Source organism: Natrix helvetica (assembly GCF_964273705.1).
Source record: "Natrix helvetica genome assembly, chromosome: 1".
In the NCBI taxonomy this organism is placed as follows: domain Eukaryota; kingdom Metazoa; phylum Chordata; class Lepidosauria; order Squamata; family Natricidae; genus Natrix; species Natrix helvetica.
In genome coordinates this window covers 18,991,951-19,010,543 of record NC_138548.1, presented here as the reverse complement: position 1 = coordinate 19,010,543, position 18,593 = coordinate 18,991,951, and the positions used below count along the sequence as shown (strand labels likewise).

Genomic DNA, 18,593 nt, shown 5'->3' with positions numbered 1-18,593 from the left:
TGTAACTTTGAAACCCTGCAGTTGGAGTGACAGTGTTCATTCTGTCCTCTTTATGGGTGCCTTGATCTTTGCCTCCCCTGCCAGCTTAGCTTCATTTTATCTTTTGCCAAGTATGTATTTCCTTTGACGTGCATTGATACATTTTCCTTTACCAAAATTCTTTAAAGTTGTGTGCCTTATTCTGTTCCTTAACTTCTTAAATAATTTTACATTTTCAGTTCCATTTAACTTTCTCCCCTTTTTGATTGAACCATTTGGCTGCCTTAAAATGGACCTTGAAGGCATGTTAAGCGATCCTTCGCACAAAGGATGTAATTCAATAGATCCACTTGGACTTTGAAGTGGGTTACTGAAGAAGTAGAAATTACGTTCGGTTTTGCCTCTGCAGTGAACTTATTGCTTGGAACCCGGTGCTTAAAGCTATGTTTAAAAGTTACATTTCTGCTTACATTACTTATGTAAGAAGCTCTACTGCAGAGGGATGGATGAAAGAATTATCCATTTGAAAATTAATAGGAAATTAACCATTTGTAATCCATTTTGTTGTTTTTACCTATCCACTGTAACTTCTTTTCAGGACATGAGATTTTGCCAGCAATACTCAGCTCATTCCAGGACCCTCTGGAATCCTATGAACTGCTAGAATTCTGACAGCAGATCTCTCTTTTTCACTAGGAAAAAATTGGCATGGATGATCAGTTATAGAGCAAATGCCCTAATTTGAGATCCTAGAGGGGGCTTGGATAATTGCAGTAGTAAAAGGAGGATGCGGTAATAAAATGTTTCAATTCTCCCTGAGCATTTTCTTATTCTTTCCAAAATAAAAATTAAGCATTCAAGCACCTGATTAATGGCTAGAGTCTCCTGAAGTGAGTGAGCAATTAATGAAGCTAAGCAATGTAGCATCGGGCGCACTATTTGTTCAATCCTTTTTCATGTTCAGTTACATAATAGGAGGAAATTCCTAATAAAGTTACTGTGGATTTAACTCAAATTGCGACAGAGTGGAAGCATATTCTATCTTATATTATCCTAGTACTCAGATATCTCTACATTTTTAATGAAAAACACCTTTTGTAGAGATCAGAAAATGAGTAAGTAAATTCTTTAAAATGAGAAAGACTAGTTGAACCAGGTGCTTCTGAAAATAGAGGGAAAGTAAATGTCTGGAATTGAATACTGGACCAGCATACCAAAAATACAAGTTACTATAAAATTGATTGGATCTCTTTTTGCATCTTAATCTTAGTACCTCAAATCTGTATGAAAAATACTCTGCAGCGCTCTTTGAGAAATATTACAATCAAAATTCAGAGTCTATTTTACTCAGTAGATATGCCTAAGCGAGTATTGCTGAGCAACTGATTTCATGCCTCTTTGTGTGTTTATTTTACTCATTCATCCAGCTTCTCTTTTGGGCTAGAAGCTACGATATCTCTAGTGAAGCTGAACTAACGACTTCAACTTTTTATTTTTCATTGCTTGTATAATCAGTGTTATAGAAACTTAATCTGTGCATACAGTTGAGAGGCAGTATTCTCCAGAGGGACTCTTACTCTCCATCTCCTCCTTCCCCCTTCGCCAGGATTGGAAACTATAAGAGACAGGAGACTGGCAAACAATTGTGGCTAAGGAGATGAAAACTAGTATGGATTCTCAGGCTTTTAACGGGTTTTGTATTGATGACTCTTGATTTATAAACGTTGCCTGCAATCTCAAGCTAAAGTGCTACCAAAGTGTGCCTGTCAGTTGTTGGTATATGGACATTTTAGGGTATCAAGGTTATATCTCATTTGCAGTGTGCACAATGCTGCTTCACACTTTGGGTGTTAGGAAGACCACTCGAGACACCTTTGTGCCACCCATTTACTTTATTATGTATGTAGGGTGTTCTTGAGACACTATTTCTCAGGTAGAAGAATCTACAAGGAGAAATTAGGCTAGATTTAGTTTGGCAGCAACGTCATCATAGCTGGAGCTTTAACCTAAATATCCAGTGGGGAAAGAAGAATCCAGCCCTGGTCCAGATTAAAGCTGGATTTTTCTTCGGTTTGGTATAAATTTGATGTCAGATTAGTCTGAATTTAAAGCCAGATTGTTTTAACTTTCAGCAGGTGGTAATTATCTTAAGGATATAGACTTAAAACTGAGACTCCATGAGGCTTAACGTTTCTCACAATCATCAGTTCCCACCAGATTTTGGAGGGAAACTTTTGAGATTGAAGAGAACCTTTTCACCTGTTGCTTGAAAACCTCCCCAGGGTTATTTAGAAGTAGAACTAAGTAAACGCTTCCACTTTAGAAAGCTGATGGGAGTCCTTGGCAGGTTTTTCTATGGAGCTTTAAATGGCCCCTGCCTCTGTTCTTGGCACTGTCCTGAACCTTGCCACCATGCCCTTTAGTCACTCTGTTGCAATACTGCCTCTCCTTCTTAGTTATATCTTACTTAAGTAAAGTGCTCTTCTTTTATTGTTGTGTTCCACTAGGTTAAAAAAAAACCTATTAACTAGTTTTTTTCTGTTGAAAGTGTTGTATGTTTTAGAAATCTATAAATCTTTACTGATGGAACACGGCATATTTCTTTTATGTATTTACTGACCTGTTTTTGCTACTTTTTTCTTTTCTCTCCACCCCATCCCTCAATATTTTTTTTTTCCTCCCCTTCTCCTTGATCCGGAATTTCTTTGCCAACTGACTGCACGGTACTTCTGCTTCCTGTTGTTGCTTGAAACAAATATATATACATATATATAAAAATGCCCCCCTCAAAAAAAAAACCTTCCTGCTCTTCGGAAACCAACTTGCCCTTCAATATTAACCATCTTGAAAACTTCATCATCCATCAACCAATTTCGCCATTTCCTGCGGGGACTCTACCTTTCCTTCGTTGTCGACGATTTGCGCAACCTTCACTCTCCCCTCCGATTCCTTACCTCTTCCCTGTCCCTCCGCTGCCTTGCTCTGCTGTTCTCTAAAGAGAGTTACACCCCAATGCCTCTTTATTCTTTTCGGTATGTTATCATTCACACTTTTTTTATTACCTTTTTTCATTTTGAGATTTTACTTTGGGGATAGCAAGTGTGGTTGAGGGAGGGTTTGCCGTTGGTTGAATGCTCCAGTTACAAAATGTGTGCTGTTTTAGTTTCATTTTACCTGTTGTGCATGGTTTTGATTGCTTTGCATGTCGGTTGGGCAGGTCAGAAAGAGATAGCATGTGAAATGGTTCGTCTCAGTTCTGCTGGCGGCAGTTGGCATTTCGTTGGGTGCTCCCTCGTATGCTTATAAATACAGTACTCCAAGGAATTGCTCCAGTTTTCTGATCAGATTTATCCTCAGCAGAATAAAGCAACTTTTAAGTGAAGTGAAAACAGACGGGGGTTTGAATGGGTCTTGGATGAATTTGAGATAAGTAAAGTTTCTTTCTGAATACCTGCTTTTTTCTTTGCTGACTTCCCTAAGGGGTATATGGTGATGTACAAAGAGTGAAGATTTTGTTCAATAAAAAGGAGAATGCCTTGGTTCAAATGGCAGATGGCAATCAATCTCAACTGGGTAAATATACATTTCTTAATTATGTTTTTGTGTGGTGAATAAAGTGAATCTATTGTTTTTTGCTGAAACTCATTTTATTAAAAGCAAATTATCATATATTTTATATATAATACATAGAAATCTTTATGCTTCTCCAACTAAATGTTGTGTTTCCTTAATCATCCTGCTTTCTGCAAGCTATTTCAGAAGTAAAATGCTGTTTTGTTCATACTTTTCCCAGAGAGGATACACTTGTACGCATATTTTTCTTTAATGCATTATGTTCTTGGTTAGTGGTGGTTTTTTTTTTCTTAGTTGACCAAAAAATTCTGAAGTCTTCTTGTGTTTTGGCATGCATATGTTTTTTGAGGTTGACATAGTCTTGTGCATCAGGCATATTTAAGGAGGTGCAAGTATTCAGGACCAAAGTGGGAAAGTGCTTTGAATCTTATATTTCAATTCCCCACTCTGTTTGTCAGGTGCATCTGTAAAATGCCATGCCTTTTCTTTGTCTTGCAAAGCAGTCCTGGCCCCCACTGGCAGCACAAAGGCTTTGAGCTGGGTCCAAAGGGTGTGTGTTACTCTGGACCGCCTTAAACGTTAGAGAGAACACCTCAGTGTGGAAATGCAGTAATAGCACAGAAAATTAATTTCGATTAAATCTAGTGTACTGACATCTGTCTGGCAACAGTCTTGCATGTCAATCATATTAAAAGCACAACATAATCCTGAGAGGTTTCCCTTTTGTATTTGTATTTGTATTTATTAGACTTGTTAGCCGCTCCCTCTCCACAAAGGGACTCGGGGCGGAAACTTTTCAGGGTTTTTCTGTACCTTTTATATCATTAAACCTTGTGGCAATACATAGCTGTAACATACATTTTTCGTCTTGCAGAACATTATGAAAGCTGTTACCTGTCTACATCAGAAATTAGTTTTGTTAACATACATTTTCAAACTCACAACTTTCAGTTGCCTGATGGAAATGTAGGAACCGATTCTCTGCCTTCTTCCACAAATAGGTTTTTGTGCTAGGATTCTAATTCTATTGATTATTCCACCCCAAGAATCAGGTTAACACTGCAAATAACGACATATGAAGCATGTCATCCTTTTAGCCTACAGCAGTGTACAACGTAAGCTATGTTCCATCCATACCAATTTGTCCTCTTGTCTTGATGGCAGAAAAATAGACTTAGCTCTGAATTTAACAATGAACCTTATTGCTTATCCTTGAGAGAATACCACTTAGAATTTTTTCATTACCTAAAGCATTTTTATTCTCCTCTTCAACCATAGGCTCTCAGGATGGCTTAATCATTCTTAAGGTTACTGCCTATATATATATATATATATATATATATATATATATATATATATATATATATATATATATATATATATATATATATATATATAAAGATTTTTGAAGAGGAAAAAAGGTGCAGCATGTTCTATTTTCTTGGTCTGAGGGGGGCAGAAGGACCCTGAATCATATGGTGAAAGCCGCAGAAAAGGAAGATGGCATTCCTTATTGCTATTTTTTAAAACTAATTTATTTCTCCAAGGGGCATTTATAGTGGATAGAATACAGTAGTCTTTAACTTATAACCAGAATTGGGACCAGAATTTATGTTACTCAGCAAGTTGGTTGTTAAATGAGTCACATTCAATTTTATGACCTTTTTGCCACAGTTGCTAAGCAAATCACTAGTTGTTAAGTGAATTGTGCAGTTATTAAATGAATCTGGCTTCCCCTATTGACTTTGCTTGCCAGAAGCTGGCCAGGAAGACCACAAAGGGCAGTCACATGACCCTGGAACATCGCAGCTGATTTAAATACATGGCCAGTTGCCAAGGGCTAAATTTTAATCCTGTGACTAGGGAAGCTGCAAAAATCATAAGCACCATTGTAGTTTTGGATATTTAGTGAATGGTTATAAGTCAAGGACAACTTGTATTTTCTTATTAAACCCATTCCTCACGTTTTGTATCTATATATGACTCTGGGGAACTCTTTGTCCTATGAGAATAGCGCAGCTAAGGGATTTTGGCATTGTCTGAAGCAATGGCTTTAGCAATGAGGTTTAAGTCAGCACAGTTTTATTTCTTGACAAAATAAGTGCTATGCCATATTGAAAGTGGAATTTTGTACCTGGTGGTGGAGAGGTTTGTACAATTCCATTAAATAATGCATTTGAATCTGCGCTGGAAGCCAAACTACTATAGGTTATTTTCCTTTTTCTCAATTTTTGGCAGCCATGAGCCACCTCAATGGTCAAAAGCTTCACGGGAAGCCCATCCGCATCACTCTGTCAAAACATCAAACAGTGCAGTTGCCCCGTGAAGGACAGGAAGACCAAGGGCTGACCAAGGATTATGGCAACTCCCCTCTTCATCGTTTTAAGAAGCCTGGTTCCAAGAACTTTCAAAACATCTTTCCCCCTTCTGCCACTCTTCACCTCTCCAATATTCCGTAAGTAGTCTGCTTGTGTTCAAGGAGAGCAGTCCTAAGGGTAACAGAAGTTCGGCTAATTTGTTGGGTTGCTTTCAGGTCTAAGAGCAACTCATACCAGCAGTACTCACAGTTATGTCATGACTTTATCATATAATATGGTTTTTTAGGGCTTCGAGCATATCAACTTGGTACATGGATTTGTATCAGCAGAGAAAATCCCACATGTTCTCCATTTATTCAGCTGCTCCCTTGTCTGCTCTTCCATTGATCTCAGATATACTGAGTCTCAGATGAGGTTTTGTGCTCAAACAGTGGTGGCTGATAAGGGGCAAGAGCAACAATTTCAGGTGCAGCGTATAAGTAATCAGTTCAGTCCCCAACAAGGATTAGCTCATCTTTCTATGATAGTTTGCTGTTTGGGAGAAAGAGGTCCGCTTCAGAGACAAGGAGAAAAGAAATGGGCCGTTAACACTTCGTATTCTAGCTTTGCCCAGTGCTGTAGCCCTCACACAGATTATTTGGGGGAAAAGTGATTCCTTAATTAAAACAGGCTCATAAACTTAATTTTGAGCATAGTATCTAAATACCTTAAGTAAAAAGTGGCCCTGCATTTTTTGTTTTTGGGAATCCTTATTATGTGAGCTTGTCATGCACCTCAAAGGCAATGTGAATTAAGTTCAGGATAGCTCAGAAATGCATGGCCTCCATGATGCCTGTGAGCTTCTCCCACTTGGAACAGGCTCAACACATCCAGGTGATGGCACTCTGGATTTGCCTTGGAGCATTTGGCATATGACTGGAAGGTGGATGATACCTCCTCCTTGGTCATGGTAACTTGTAAATTGTCTGTATGTAGATTGCTGATACCATTGGTCTCTATTAGAGTGGGAAAATTAATTAGATGTCTTTTTCTGTTAATGAGTGATGATTCTATAAGTCATAGAATTGTGATTAGAAATAAATGACGTTGGAATGATACTTGTTGATGTTTGCTGAAATGAAGCAAGGATTCCACATTTTGGGGAGGGGGGGGAATCTGAAATCCCAGTCTCCGTTGTTCAATTTGTCCCAATTGTTCCTCCTACTCCAGGCCTTCAATAATAGAAGATGATCTCAAGCTGCTCTTCTCAAGCAACGGTGGGATGGTGAAAGGCTTCAAATTCTTCCAGTAAGTGGCCCTTAGTTTCCCTGGAGGAAGGGAGGAGGAGAGTCAGTGGTTTCCATGAATGCTTCTCTGCTTCATGCTTGAAGATTCCCTGTTTCTCTGAAGGTTTCTGTTTGCTACGTGGGAACGTCTAGCTTTCTATAGGCAATAGGTGGAGCAGTCTGTCTTAAACTGGGAGTATGTTGGGTATATCCTGTGAATAATTGCTTATTTGTGAGTTGATACAGTTTGAGGCTGCTGCCACCACCACCAAAATGTTTGTGCCAAACAACAGAGTCCCTCTCCTTCCCCCATAGCAGCCTTTTATTTTTTGGGGTCAGGATAATATTCAAAGCTGGGAAAGGGAGTACTTAGATTAAATAATTCAAGAATGACTGGTTCTATATAAATTAGTATAGGTAGCCTCAACTTACGACTGTTTAACATTGGTTCTAAGTTACAACAGCTTTGGTCTCCCCTGTGGTCATGTGATTGCAATTTGGGCTCTTGGCAGCTGGCTCACATTTATAACTAATCAAAGCGTCCTGCAGTTGTGATTACAATTTGGCAAATTTTCAGGTTTTTTTAAAAAGCCCATTAGGGAAGCTGTGTTTGCTTTAATGACCACAGTGATTTCCTTAACCGGCTGCTATAAAAATTGTCACAAAATCAGGTCTGACTCAACTTATGACTGCAAGGAGTTACAACAGACGTTCCAGTCCCAATTATGGTCATAAGTCGAGGATTATCTTTTGGATTTTGTATCCGGCTTTTAGCATTTCTCTAATTTAAAGCCTTTGAAAATAAGTGTTAGTTTATTTTTTCATAAGAAATTCTCCATGAAATCACCTCACTTCGGAATGTAAGGGATTGCTATCCATGATAGTGGGCTGATGCTAGATTCTAATGTTTGAAATGAACTGAATTTTGTCTAGGATGCATATTGCTTGTCCCTCTTTCTCCTCTGACCGGAGTTGTTTTTGGCAGGAGAGACCGCAAGATGGCTCTCATCCAGATGGGATCCGTGGACGAAGCCATTCAGTCACTCATCGACCTCCATAACCACGACCTTGGTGAGAACCACCACTTGCGTGTGTCCTTTTCAAAATCCACAATTTAAGTGCTTTGGAAAAGCGTGCAGCAAGATGGACCTGACTGAAAAACAAATCACCACTCTTCTTAATAGGCTCAGCCTTGCTTTTTTTTCCCAACGGCTGGACCACCAGCATGGGGTGGGACAACTTCCATCATTCCAGAAACAAAAAGAAGCCACTTTATAAGAGAGAGAGAGAGAATGCAACTGAAGTGACCTTAAACAGATTTTATTTTTTTAAGGAAGAAAACAGTTTACTGTTTTTTAAAAAAAAAACAATGAGTAATTCTTAATTCACATTGCTATAATCTTTCTTGCAGAGAATGAAATAACAATCTTTGACCAGGAAAAAAAAATCACAAACTTAAACGTTTACATTCTTTGTTGGAAGCCTCTCTGGGAGTCTTTTACCTTTTCTCCCATACTTAAACAAAAAGAGTCCCTCACCTCCCCCAAACAGCTTATCAACTTCACAGTGATGCCTTTATCCGTGAGCTCTGGAAGAGACCCCCAAACTGTGCAGTTAGTTTTAGCATCTTTTTTTTTATTCCCCAAACACAGTTGCCTTGGGAAGGGGAGAGGGAGTGGAAATGTTGCCTTTTCCCTCAGCCTTTCATTGATTATCCTCTGGTGCCTTAGACATTTTCTTTACCTGAGGTAGAAGAAACAGTAGATACTGGGGAAAGTTGAAGGTTGCTGCCTTCCACAGAGGAGGGGACAAGACAGATACCTTTCTCAGTTAAGCAGTCTAGACATTCTGCCTAAAATGTCTTAACTTGCAGATGGTGTTAATTTCTGTGCCCCTCCCCCCAATGTTTCTCACCATGAAGGCTGATTAAACATAAATCCTTAATTAATAATCTATTGAAGCTCAGATTAATGAGGGGATGGAGGAAAAGGGAAGTTTCCTTATCCTGCTCGTCAACATTTCATTGTCTGCAATAAGTTTCATCAGGTTCTGTTCAATACAAGTAATCCCAGTTCAGTTCATAAATTGAAATCCAAGAGCAGATCTGTTTGGAGTATCAAACTCCATGAACCTGAGTTTGAGATTAATATATTTTGGGCTCTTACTTAAAGGGTTAAGATGCCATTTAAACTCCATTCCTAGATTCACCCCTTACAGCAAGACCTCTTGTAGTAGGTAGCTTCAACTTTTTATTTTAATTTCTTTTATTATATTTTTTTTACATACGATCCTGTTTTTGCCTAGCAATACTTTCCAGTTGACCAAATATTCTAATTAATTCATATATAAAAAGGCAATAGTATATTTTCTTTTATAGATAAGATGGTATGAATATATCTGACTTGCTTTTCTATTACCTTTGTATCCTGTACTCTTGTATTTTTGTTTGTAAGCTGGAAAACTAGTGCAGGAATTTAGTTTATCAAGGTGATTTCATGGCTGAAAATTAATGTTATACTTTGAACAATATTTAAAGTAGCGACCGTCACTCGTTTTGAAAAAGGAGATCCATGTTTAAAGGGTCATCTTAGTTTCATAACCATGCTTTCATTTAAAGAATATAAACTTAACATCTTTTTCAGAGTAGCACCTAAAATGCCATCCTAAGTGGCCTCCAACTTTTCCATGCTGATCTACCTTCTTTGTATTCCAGTGTTGCCTTACATTGCGTTCCAACTCATGTAAGATTTTTAAAGACAAACCAGAATCTTATACTTAATATCAGGGTTACTTACTCAAATTGTGGACCAAAGTTACTTTTTTCAATGTATGTGATGTTGTCGCTCAAGTCACTTGTGTTCCCTGCTGTTTCACATGAGCTGTTGATGTGCTTTTGTCACTGCTTTTGGGAAAGTCTTAACTTTTTTTTTAAATCCACCCCAATATTATGGGGAACCAAACTATGCTGGAGGAATGTGTGATATTTTGAGTGAGGTTCTGCTTGGATTGCCAGCATATAATACCGATTTGAGCTATTTAACAACTGTTCTCTTGGCCTAATAGTACCATCTCAGAAAGTTTCTGTTAAACAATCCCCTATTAAGAGTTTTTCATCACAAATATTGATTCACACAAGAGGGTGCTAATAAGAGGTAAAGGGCAGCATGGCAGAACTTGGAGGGGTGTCTGACCACATGCACAGGGCAGCTCCATTCCAAACCTCTGCGGTCACAGATAGAGATAGCCAGAGGCTGGCCCAGAGCAAGAGGTTTGCCACTAAGATGTCTTTATGCAGTGCTATTGGAGAATATTGTGTCTGTGTAAAAAGTTGAATGAGTTCTTGGCCAACTTGCCCCAATTAAGCCATAGTTTCAAATGAGTTGTTGGGAATGGAGAGTAAAAGCCTCTATTTCCCTTACTTACTCTGCAGTACTGGGCTGGCAGGCAAGATTGGTAGTAGCCATTTTTAGAGGATTTAGAGACCCTTGCAGGCAGTAGAGGAATAGTCCTCCCTACATACCTAGCTCTGTTCTAAATGCCCAGAACAAGGATGAGAGGGGCATTAGAAGGAGGTGCGGGGAGGACAGAAAATAATTTCCCAATGGCTGCAAGCTCACAGCCAATACTTTTTGACATTCACAATATTAAATTTTAATATTAAAAGTTAAAGGGACAAGTGCTCTGATTTAGGCCTTCACAATGATTCAGCCACCAGTGGCACTCAGAAATAACACTAGATCCTAGCAGAACCTTGGTTAGAATTGTCTGAAGTTTAACTTTCTAAGTGTTCCATAAGCCTCTCTTGTCCTCGGAACACAGCCTACTTGCTGACTTCTTTGATAACTTGAATCAGTCAGCAAAACATTAAGATTTTTCTTTATGTGTTTTTTCAAAGAAGCACACAAATCTTATTGCAGTTAATTGGGAAGAGGGGCTTCATCTTTTTTTTCTGATCCTGTGTTTTGTTCTGTTTTCTTTTCTTTTTTTTTTTGCATGTAAATGTGAGTAATGAGAAAAAAGGTGTAAATATTTATAATTTTTTATACCTGTTGTAAGACATGAGGGGATGGCAGAACTCGAGTTTTTACAGCAAAACAAATGTATTGTATATTTTGATAACCAACTATTAAAGGTTCAGTATTGGGGTTTGGATGGGAGGGCTACCAAACACACCACAAATTTGATTGCCTGATTTAAAAAAATGTAATGCAAAAAAATTGAAATTAAAAGTATTTTATAACAAAACGTAGTACCCTTTTCTGTAGTGTTTAGCTATTTGCTTGTTTGGATTGTAGAAAGCAGTCAATGGCCTATCTGTACTACTTTTTATTTTGGCTTTCAATAAATGTCTTCTGTATTCTTTGCTTCTGTTTATTTTCCTACCTGTATTATTGTGCTATTTTTGTTTTGGCTTAACACCCCTTCCTCCTGTAATGTGACTCTAGCTGCCTCCTATTTTATGCAATCTTTTTTCTCCCATATTTCTCTTGGAACTGGTATGCATTGTCTACATCAGGGATCTCCAACCTTGACAACTTTAAGACTTGTGGACTTCAACTCCCAGAATTCCTGGGAGCAAAGCTGCTGAGGCTGAGGAACTCTGGGAGTTGAAGTCCACAAGTCTTAAAGTGACCAAGGTTGGAAACCCCTGGTCTACATCCTATGATGTAGGGATCTGTAGTCAATACATAGGTCCTCCTTTGGAGTATAAAAACAAAAATGCCAATAAGATGATTTGAACTAAGCCTCTGTAACAAGAATGGCTTTGGCGACCTGTAGCAAACTATTATGTCTTTCCAATGATGACATGTACTGGTAGTCCTCAATTTACAACTTGTCACTTAGGATTTCCTTAAAGCCACTTACTGCCCAGTTTCAGTATTCACACACACAAACACATCACATGACTGAATTTTTGGGTGCTTGGCAACTAGCCTGCATTTATAGCCTTTTGCAATACCCCGCATCATGTAACTGCAGTGTGGCAGCCTGGTTTGGAAGCTGGTGTTTACTTCCACTTGGCAAAAAAAGGATCATAAAATCAGGTACTGTTCTGTGGTAACCAATTTTATGACCATCATAGCTTAACAACTGAAATTGTAGGGTCAATTATGGTTAGTCAAGGATTGCCTGCAATGAGCTCTTTTAGACCCAAATCTCCTCACTGAATTTCTTACACACTAACTTGATTTATGAAATGACATCATCCTATTAAAAATGCAGCTTCCTCTGGGTATTTGTAAGGTGGAATTTTGGCTACACATGTCTTGGCTTCTGAATATGTGTGTGGAATTTGAGATAAGCCTGCTCAGAAGGGAGGGCAGTCTGGGTCTTAGTGGGAAAACTGACCAGTTGCCTGGCACAACAACAGAGAGAGAAAAACAACATTTCTGGGAGAGTTGGAGGGGGGGGGGGATCCCATTGCATTTACTGCTGCTTGCCTGGTATAAATCTTTCAAAATCCTTCAGACAGTCTCATTTCTCTGAACAGAATAAGATTAAATTTTAATAATTTGCCCCTTTTAGTTTTGATTGTTTTCTGGTGTATCTTTTTTAATTGAGAAACTTAATGGAGAAATTGAAAGTGTGGGATACTCTCTATAATATGTCTAATCCTGATTACTTTTTATGTTATTTAGGGTTTTGCTGGAAAATAAATGCACAAGATAAATTTGCTAGAAAATAAATTTTGTTACACAAAGAAATAAATATGTGGGTAATATTTACCAAAATTAGGAAACACAGTAGTAAAGAAAGCTTCAGAAGATATTAAGATATTTGTCTGAAAAGTCTTACTACATTGGTACTCATCCATTTGCAGTTCTATCTAAAAATGTACGCACCCCTGATCAAACTCTGCACATTTTTTTTAAAATACACCGTTCCAAACTCGTTGATACAAATTGATTCACCATTCACCAATAGTGTGGAGTTGCAGAATTGAGGTCAGCTGAACCTCAGGTGACACGAGAGAGCAGGCGTAGCTACAGAAAAGGCGTATTACCTGACAGTCCCATTCTTCCCTACCTGTGGTGACATTTGCTGAAGGTGTGACTTTTTCCCTCCTGCCTTTATCGAGTATTGACTCTCTTGCCACAGCTTCATACCTCATTAATTTATTTTACCATCGACTAGCCCACTAACTTACCCTTTCCATCCAGGGTTAGGACAATATCTACGACAAACTATGATACATCTCAGCATCTGTAACGAATTAACCTTGCCCCTATGACTTTTCAATTATGATTCTTATGTACACGAAGTCGGATTTACTACAGCTGCGAGAGTCCCCTCTCTCGCAGGTCTGGCCTCCAGCCCTCTCGAGGGCCCACCTTGAGGACGGGTTTATTAACCCAGAGAAGTGGAGGAAGCGTAAATTAAGGTTTTTTTTAGTAAAGTGTTTTTTAAGAATTTGTAGGGGTTCCAGGGTTGGGGGTGGGTGGAGGTCAGGAGTGATGATAGAGCCAGGTCACCAGGTGTGGTCTTGAGGGGAGGGAGTGGAAAGGAGGAGGAGAGGGAGGTTATCGTTCCAATACAGGGCTCTTTGATTCCAACGGTCGTAGGGAGGGGCAGGCGCGAGGACAGATTAAGAACCCGTAGTCGGTTGGGAGACCGTGGTTGTTGGTCACACCCGGTCGCTTGTACCAACCCCCGCATACTAGGTGGTCAGGATCTGCAGACCCAGGGCCTGAGGCTGTTGTTATGCAATGCAAGGTCCGTTGTTAATAAGGCCCCCCTCATCTACGATCTAATTCTTGAGGGGGAGCCGGACCTCGCAGGAATAACGGAGACCTGGTTGGGCCACGAGGGAGGTTTACCCCTCGTGGAAATGTGCCCACCAGGTTATCGAGCATTTCACCAGCCTCGGGCCCAGGGAAGGGGCGGTGGGGTAGCAGTTATCATTCGGGAAGACTTAGAGCCGAGGGAGTCTACTGTGCCGCAGACATCCGGGTGTGAGTCCCTTGTCGTGAGGTGGGGCCCAGGGAGACAGTTGGGCCTTCTTATAGTATACCTGGCTCCTCGCTATACATCAGCGGCCCTGCCTGAACTCCTCGAGCTGATCGCATCGGTGGCGGTTGAGACCCCCAAACTTTTAGTGATGGGGGATTTCAACTTGCCATCGGTGGGAGAAGCGTCCGAGGGGGTTCGGGAGTTCATGGCTTCCATGACAGCCATGGACCTGACTCAATTGATTCAGGGCCCGACACACGAGGGAGGCCACACGCTGAACCTTGTTTTTGTCTCTGGCCAGTGGATGAGTGACCTGGGAGTAGGGGATTTAACCATCACTCCCCTGTCATGGTCAGATCACTCACTTCTCTGGCTTGACTTCCCTGGTGCTACCCCCTGCTACGGGGAGGTGGAGCCGGAAGATATTAGATGGTTCCGCCCCAGGCGCCTGATGGAACCAGATAAGTTCCAGATAGAGCTTGGGCCACCTCCTGTAGACCTGACCCGCCACCGGGTAGAGGACCTGGTGATCGCATGGGACAGCGCCTTTGCGGCCTCTCCTGCGGCAACAAACCACCCTGGCCCCTTGGTTTACTGAGGAGCTAAGGGTGATGAAACGCCGCAAGAGACGCCTAGAGAGTCGTTGGAGATCCTCCCGTTCCGAATTTGACCGAGCACAGGTACGAACCCATTTAAGGACGTGCCTTGTGGCATTGAGAGCGGCCAAACGTCAATATTGTGCCGCTCTCATTGCATCCGCAGAGAACCGCCCTGCCGCCCTGGTTCGGGTGACCCGCTCCCTTCTGTTTCAGAGGCCGCGGGAAGCCCCTTTACAGGGCAGGGCAGAGGAATTTGGGAAATATCTGCAGGATAAAATCGCTCAAATCCGGAAGGAATGGGTCCCTTTCAGTGGTCTAGTGGAGACGTCCGAGGCGAGTCTTGAGAGACCACTCTGGGAGGAGTTTGACTTGGTTGCCATCGAGGATTTGGACAGATTGCGTGGACGGCTGCGACCTACCACATGTTTGCTAGACCCGTGTCCCTCCTGGCTTGTACTGGCATCCTGGGAGGTTACATGTGACTGGCTCCTGGGCCTAGTGAACGCTTCGTTGGGCGAGGGGTCTCTTCTGGCCGCCTTGAAAGAGGCGGTGGTGAGGCCCTTACTCAAGAAGCCTTCCCTGGACCCAACGGAGCTAGCCAATTATCGTCCTGTCTCCAACCTTCCCTTTTTAGCGAAGGTTGTAGAGAGTGTGGTAGCTTCTCAGTTTCCACGACATCTGGAGGAAAATGATTATCTAGACCCGCGCCAGTCCGGCTTCCGACCCGGGCACAGCACGGAGAGGGCCTTGGTCGCGTTGGTGGATGATCTCTGGAGGGCCAGAGATAGGGGTTGTTCCTCTATCCTGGTCCTATTAGACCTCTCGGCGGCTTTTGATACCATCGACCATGGTATCCTGTTGCGCCGACTGGAGGGGTTGGGGGTTCGGGGCACCGTTTTGCGGTGGTTCGACTCCTACCTCTCCGGCCGGACGCAACGTGTGTTGGCAGGGGAGCAGGGGTCGACCCTAAGCCCCCTCACTTGTGGGGTGCCACAGGGGTCGGTCCTCTCGCCACTCCTGTTCAACACATACATGAAGCCGCTGGGCGAGATCATTCATGGTTTCGGGGTGGGATATCATCTGTACGCTGATGATACCCAGCTGTACATTTCCACCCCGAACCACCCCAACGAGGCCGTCGAAGTGCTTGGAAGCCGTACGGGTCTGGATGGATGGCAACCGACTCAAACTCAACCCCTCCAAGACGGAGTGGCTGTGGGTTCCGGCACCCCGGTTCAACCAGTTGTTTCCATCTCTGGCCATTGGGGGCGTACAGCTAGCCCCCATGGAGCGAGCGCGCAATTTGGGCGTCCTCCTGGATGTCCAGCTGTCCATGGACGACCATGTGACAGCCGTGGCAAGGGGGGCGTTCCACCAGGTGCGCCAATTGCGCCCCCTATTGGACCGGGATGCCTTACGCACAGTCACTCATGCGCTGGTGACGTCTCGCCTGGACTACTGCAATGCTCTCTACATGGGGCTTCCCTTGAGATGCACTCAGAGACTGCAGTTGGTCCAGAATGCGGCCGCGCGGGTGATTATGGGGAGTACAAGGTACTCCCATGTGACACCTCTCCTGCGCGAGCTGCACTGGCTTCCTGTGGTCTATCGGGTGCGTCTCAAGGTTTTGATAACGATCTTCAAAGCGCTCCATGGCACAGGACCTAGCTACCTGCGGGATCGCGTCCTGCCCCATACATCCCTGCGACCAATTCGCTCGCACAGAGAGGGACTTCTCCAGGTGCCGTCCACCAAACAGTGTCGGGGGGCGGCGCCTAGGAGCAGAGCCTTCTCTGTGGCGGGCCCAGCCCTGTGGAATGACCTCCCCCCTGATATCAGGATTACCTCTGACCTCCGCTCCTTCCGTGTAAAGCTCAAGACCCACCTCTTTCAATTAGCAGGCCTGGCTCAACCATAGTTTTATCCTATTGCTCCTGACGGGTTTTTTAAATTTTGTAATTTTTAACTGAGGGTGTTTTAATAGCTATTTTAATTGTATTTTTATATATATTTTATGAGTGTTACCTCCTCCAGGTAACTGTATGTGTATGTGTTTATTTGTCTTTGTATATGTATTGTATATATGTGTATATTGCATGTGTTTTATTGTACGCCGCCCCGAGTCCTTTTGGAGAGGGTGCGGCTAACAAATTAAATTTCATTCATTCATTCATCTTCCAGGTGTTTAGTTACTTGGCATTCTGGAAATGATAGTCCCAAAGCATCTCAAGGTACATTAAAATAAGGAAGACTTAAGTTAAAAGCTTCACTTGGGCCCTTAACAGCACTGCTCAGTGATTTTGTTCCTGTTTCTGCCTGCCCATTAATAACTAAATGTATGTGCCAGCTAAAATTTAAGCAAGAGGCTCTTTTGGTCTGGTAATGGCTATCTTGCCTTTGTTGTTCAGATTACCATGTATAGTGGTGAGCTGTTAATTATTGGCTATTGATAGGATTCTATTCCTTCAATTTTATTACAGAGAAGCAGCATCTTTATATTAAATAGTGGTAAGGGACAAACGGGATGGCTATTTTCCATTCTTTTTTTTAAACAAGTTTTATTGGTTTTTACCATTTTTTTCAGGAAAAAAGGGTTAAAAAGGGTATAAAAATTTTTGACAGCTACATCGTGCGGGGGAGAGCAGACCCCCCCCAAGTCTCACAACTTTCACAGACAAGGATAGAAATACATCAACATTTGAATAAAGATTAGCAGTTTTGAGTTTAACACTAAATCACCAGTATATTTCAATCATTTTGTTTTGTATCACTTCTGTAAAGGTACATTGTAACAACAATTGCAATAATGTTTCAATAATCAATAATGTTGATCTGAGTCTTCTAGTTGTTGCATCCCCCCCCCCCCGTCCATTGGCAGAGCCTCAGCCCCTCCCTCCCTCATCTCTTGTGTACCATCCCCCATTTCATCTAGGAGAGCACTATGTTTTTTAGTGAAAGCCTCCGCCTCCACAACTGTATTGATTCTAATTCTGCTGCCCTCCCAGAAAATCAACATGCCTTCTGGTAATAACCACCTAAACCAGACCCCTTTATTATATAATTTTTTTGCCAAAGAGGAATATTTCTTCCTCTTATCTCTTACTTTCTTTGGAATCTGTTTAAGAATGGTTATTTATCTTTATATATTAGTGGTCCTCCCCTTTGAGCTCCTAGAATCTCATCTCTTGTAGTCTTTCTAAGAAATTTAACATGAACTTCCCTTGGAACATTGTGTGTTCTTGCATATGCTGAGTTAATCCTATAAATCAAGTCTACATCCCGCCACAACTGTTGTTTATCTCTATTTTCCATTCTTGACTCCCCTCTTTCCACAAGCTGAACTCCAAATGTACCTTATTTGACAATAATTTGAATGGTTCTTTCTAGAAATGCTATTGAATGGGTGTTATTTTGATGGTCTCCTGCTTTGCGTTGTCATGCACAGGTTATGTGTCTCGTAATATAATCCAAGATCTGCAACCTTTTCATAATCATTATTTTTTTACATTCCTGTTTCATTTATTAACTCATTTTAAAGTCTTAAACATGTTTATCTTAAACAACAGGTTGTATTGTTTAGTTTAAAATAATCAGATTAAGGTTACGAATCTGTGTGAAAAACACAGGATCTTTATTTTCGGGTGGTTTAGTATGCATTCACCCTCTTTCAGTGTTGACTGAGCTGCCTCCAGACCTTTTCAGAGTTTTATCTAGAGCAGTGTTTCTCAAACTTGGCGACTTTAAGTCCTGTGGACTTCAACTCCCAGAATTCCCCAGCCAGCTATGCTGGCTGGGGGATTCTGGGAGTTGAAGTCCACAGGACTTAAAGTCGCCAAGTTTGAGAAACCCACTGATCTAGAGGAAGAGGCGGGAGAACTCAAAACACCCTAAAAAAGGAAATCCTTTAT

The 18,593-nt window shown here is 41.5% G+C and overlaps 1 protein-coding gene across 2 annotated transcripts in view; it reads left to right on the top strand.

Moving 5' to 3' along the window:
• Positions 1-11,492, top strand: part of PTBP1 (polypyrimidine tract binding protein 1) — a 37,669-nt gene extending 26,177 nt beyond the window's left edge. For both annotated transcript variants that reach the window (XM_081938815.1, XM_081938816.1), the window contains 5 exons: positions 2,978-3,011; positions 3,460-3,552; positions 5,791-6,007; positions 7,080-7,157; positions 8,121-11,492. In XM_081938815.1, the coding sequence (XP_081794941.1) occupies positions 2,978-3,011; positions 3,460-3,552; positions 5,791-6,007; positions 7,080-7,157; positions 8,121-8,253 (555 nt within the window). In that variant the 3' untranslated portion in view covers positions 8,254-11,492. The remainder of the gene's footprint in view (positions 1-2,977; positions 3,012-3,459; positions 3,553-5,790; positions 6,008-7,079; positions 7,158-8,120) is intronic.
• Positions 11,493-18,593: the final 7,101 nt, after the last annotated feature.